Source organism: Cynoglossus semilaevis, chromosome 4 (assembly GCF_000523025.1).
Source record: "Cynoglossus semilaevis isolate Cse_v1.0 chromosome 4, Cse_v1.0, whole genome shotgun sequence".
NCBI lineage: Eukaryota > Metazoa > Chordata > Actinopteri > Pleuronectiformes > Cynoglossidae > Cynoglossus > Cynoglossus semilaevis.
This window is the reverse complement of record NC_024310.1, coordinates 13,453,339-13,454,268: the sequence shown is the minus strand read 5'-3', so window position 1 is coordinate 13,454,268 and position 930 is coordinate 13,453,339. Positions and strand designations below refer to the sequence as shown.

The window sequence follows — 930 nt, the reverse complement described above, 5'->3', positions numbered from 1 at the left end:
CGAAGACCTGGTGGACAGATTATATCTCTACTTTCACCTGGGAACACCTGAGAATCCCCTAGTCATATCTGGCCTGTGTGGCTCCGAAATCAGGGGCAATTTGCTTAAGCTGTTGCCCCCTGACCAGATGTAAGATAAGTGCAAGATAATGCATGTCGCAAGCCTAAAAAACTTAACTCACTCCCAAAATTGTGAGTTAAAGAGACAAAATAAATTATTCCAAAAAACATTTTATTTTCTCTAATTTCACACAGTATATAATTGAGACAACTCTACATGAATTTGACCAATTTGTGGGAGCGCCATTGGCAATACTCAGAATTTTTTGGTTTCCCTATTAAAACATAAATGCTGAATTATTCAATTAACCTTTTTATTCTTTCTGGTTTTACATATGAAAATAACCCTTTACCACAACAGATGTCATGGGTTCTTTTAAAAAATGGAATCCTAAAGGCAGCTGAACTTCTAGTTGTGGCACTGTGTTCAGTGAATGGTCCTACTTTGCACATTTAAACCCAGCTGGCTATCTAAAATAAGAAATATTGTTTCTGTTTATGAAGCCAGTCTATTTAAACAAAATATTGAAGATGCCATGGACTAATTACTAATATGTAATTCATGTATTTTACATTCAAAACAGGTACATTATTATCACATTAATTTCTGATTTCCTGTGCTGTGGCTAACAGAGTGAATTAATTCATTTGAATTAATTTAACGTCTTTGACCCATTATGGCTTTCTTTGTGTTTCTCTCTGGTCTTAATAGGATTATATAACATTTGGGTCCAAACAATGCAACCAATAGTCCAGAACTAGAGGCCAGAATAGCAAACACCTCTACTGCATCTGCATATTTGCCTGGTGAGCTGATATAGGCAGGAATAAAGGCCACCCACACTGCACAGAAGATTAGCATGCTGAAAGT

At 36.1% G+C, this 930-nt stretch overlaps 1 protein-coding gene across 1 annotated transcript in view; it reads right to left on the bottom strand.

The window, feature by feature from the left end:
* The window catches only part of LOC103378208 (extracellular calcium-sensing receptor-like), a 10,348-nt gene that overhangs the window by 5,494 nt on the left and 3,924 nt on the right, over positions 1-930 (bottom strand). Inside the window, 1 exon segment of the mRNA XM_025055243.1 lies at positions 805-902. Coding sequence (XP_024911011.1) covers positions 805-902 — 98 coding nt within the window.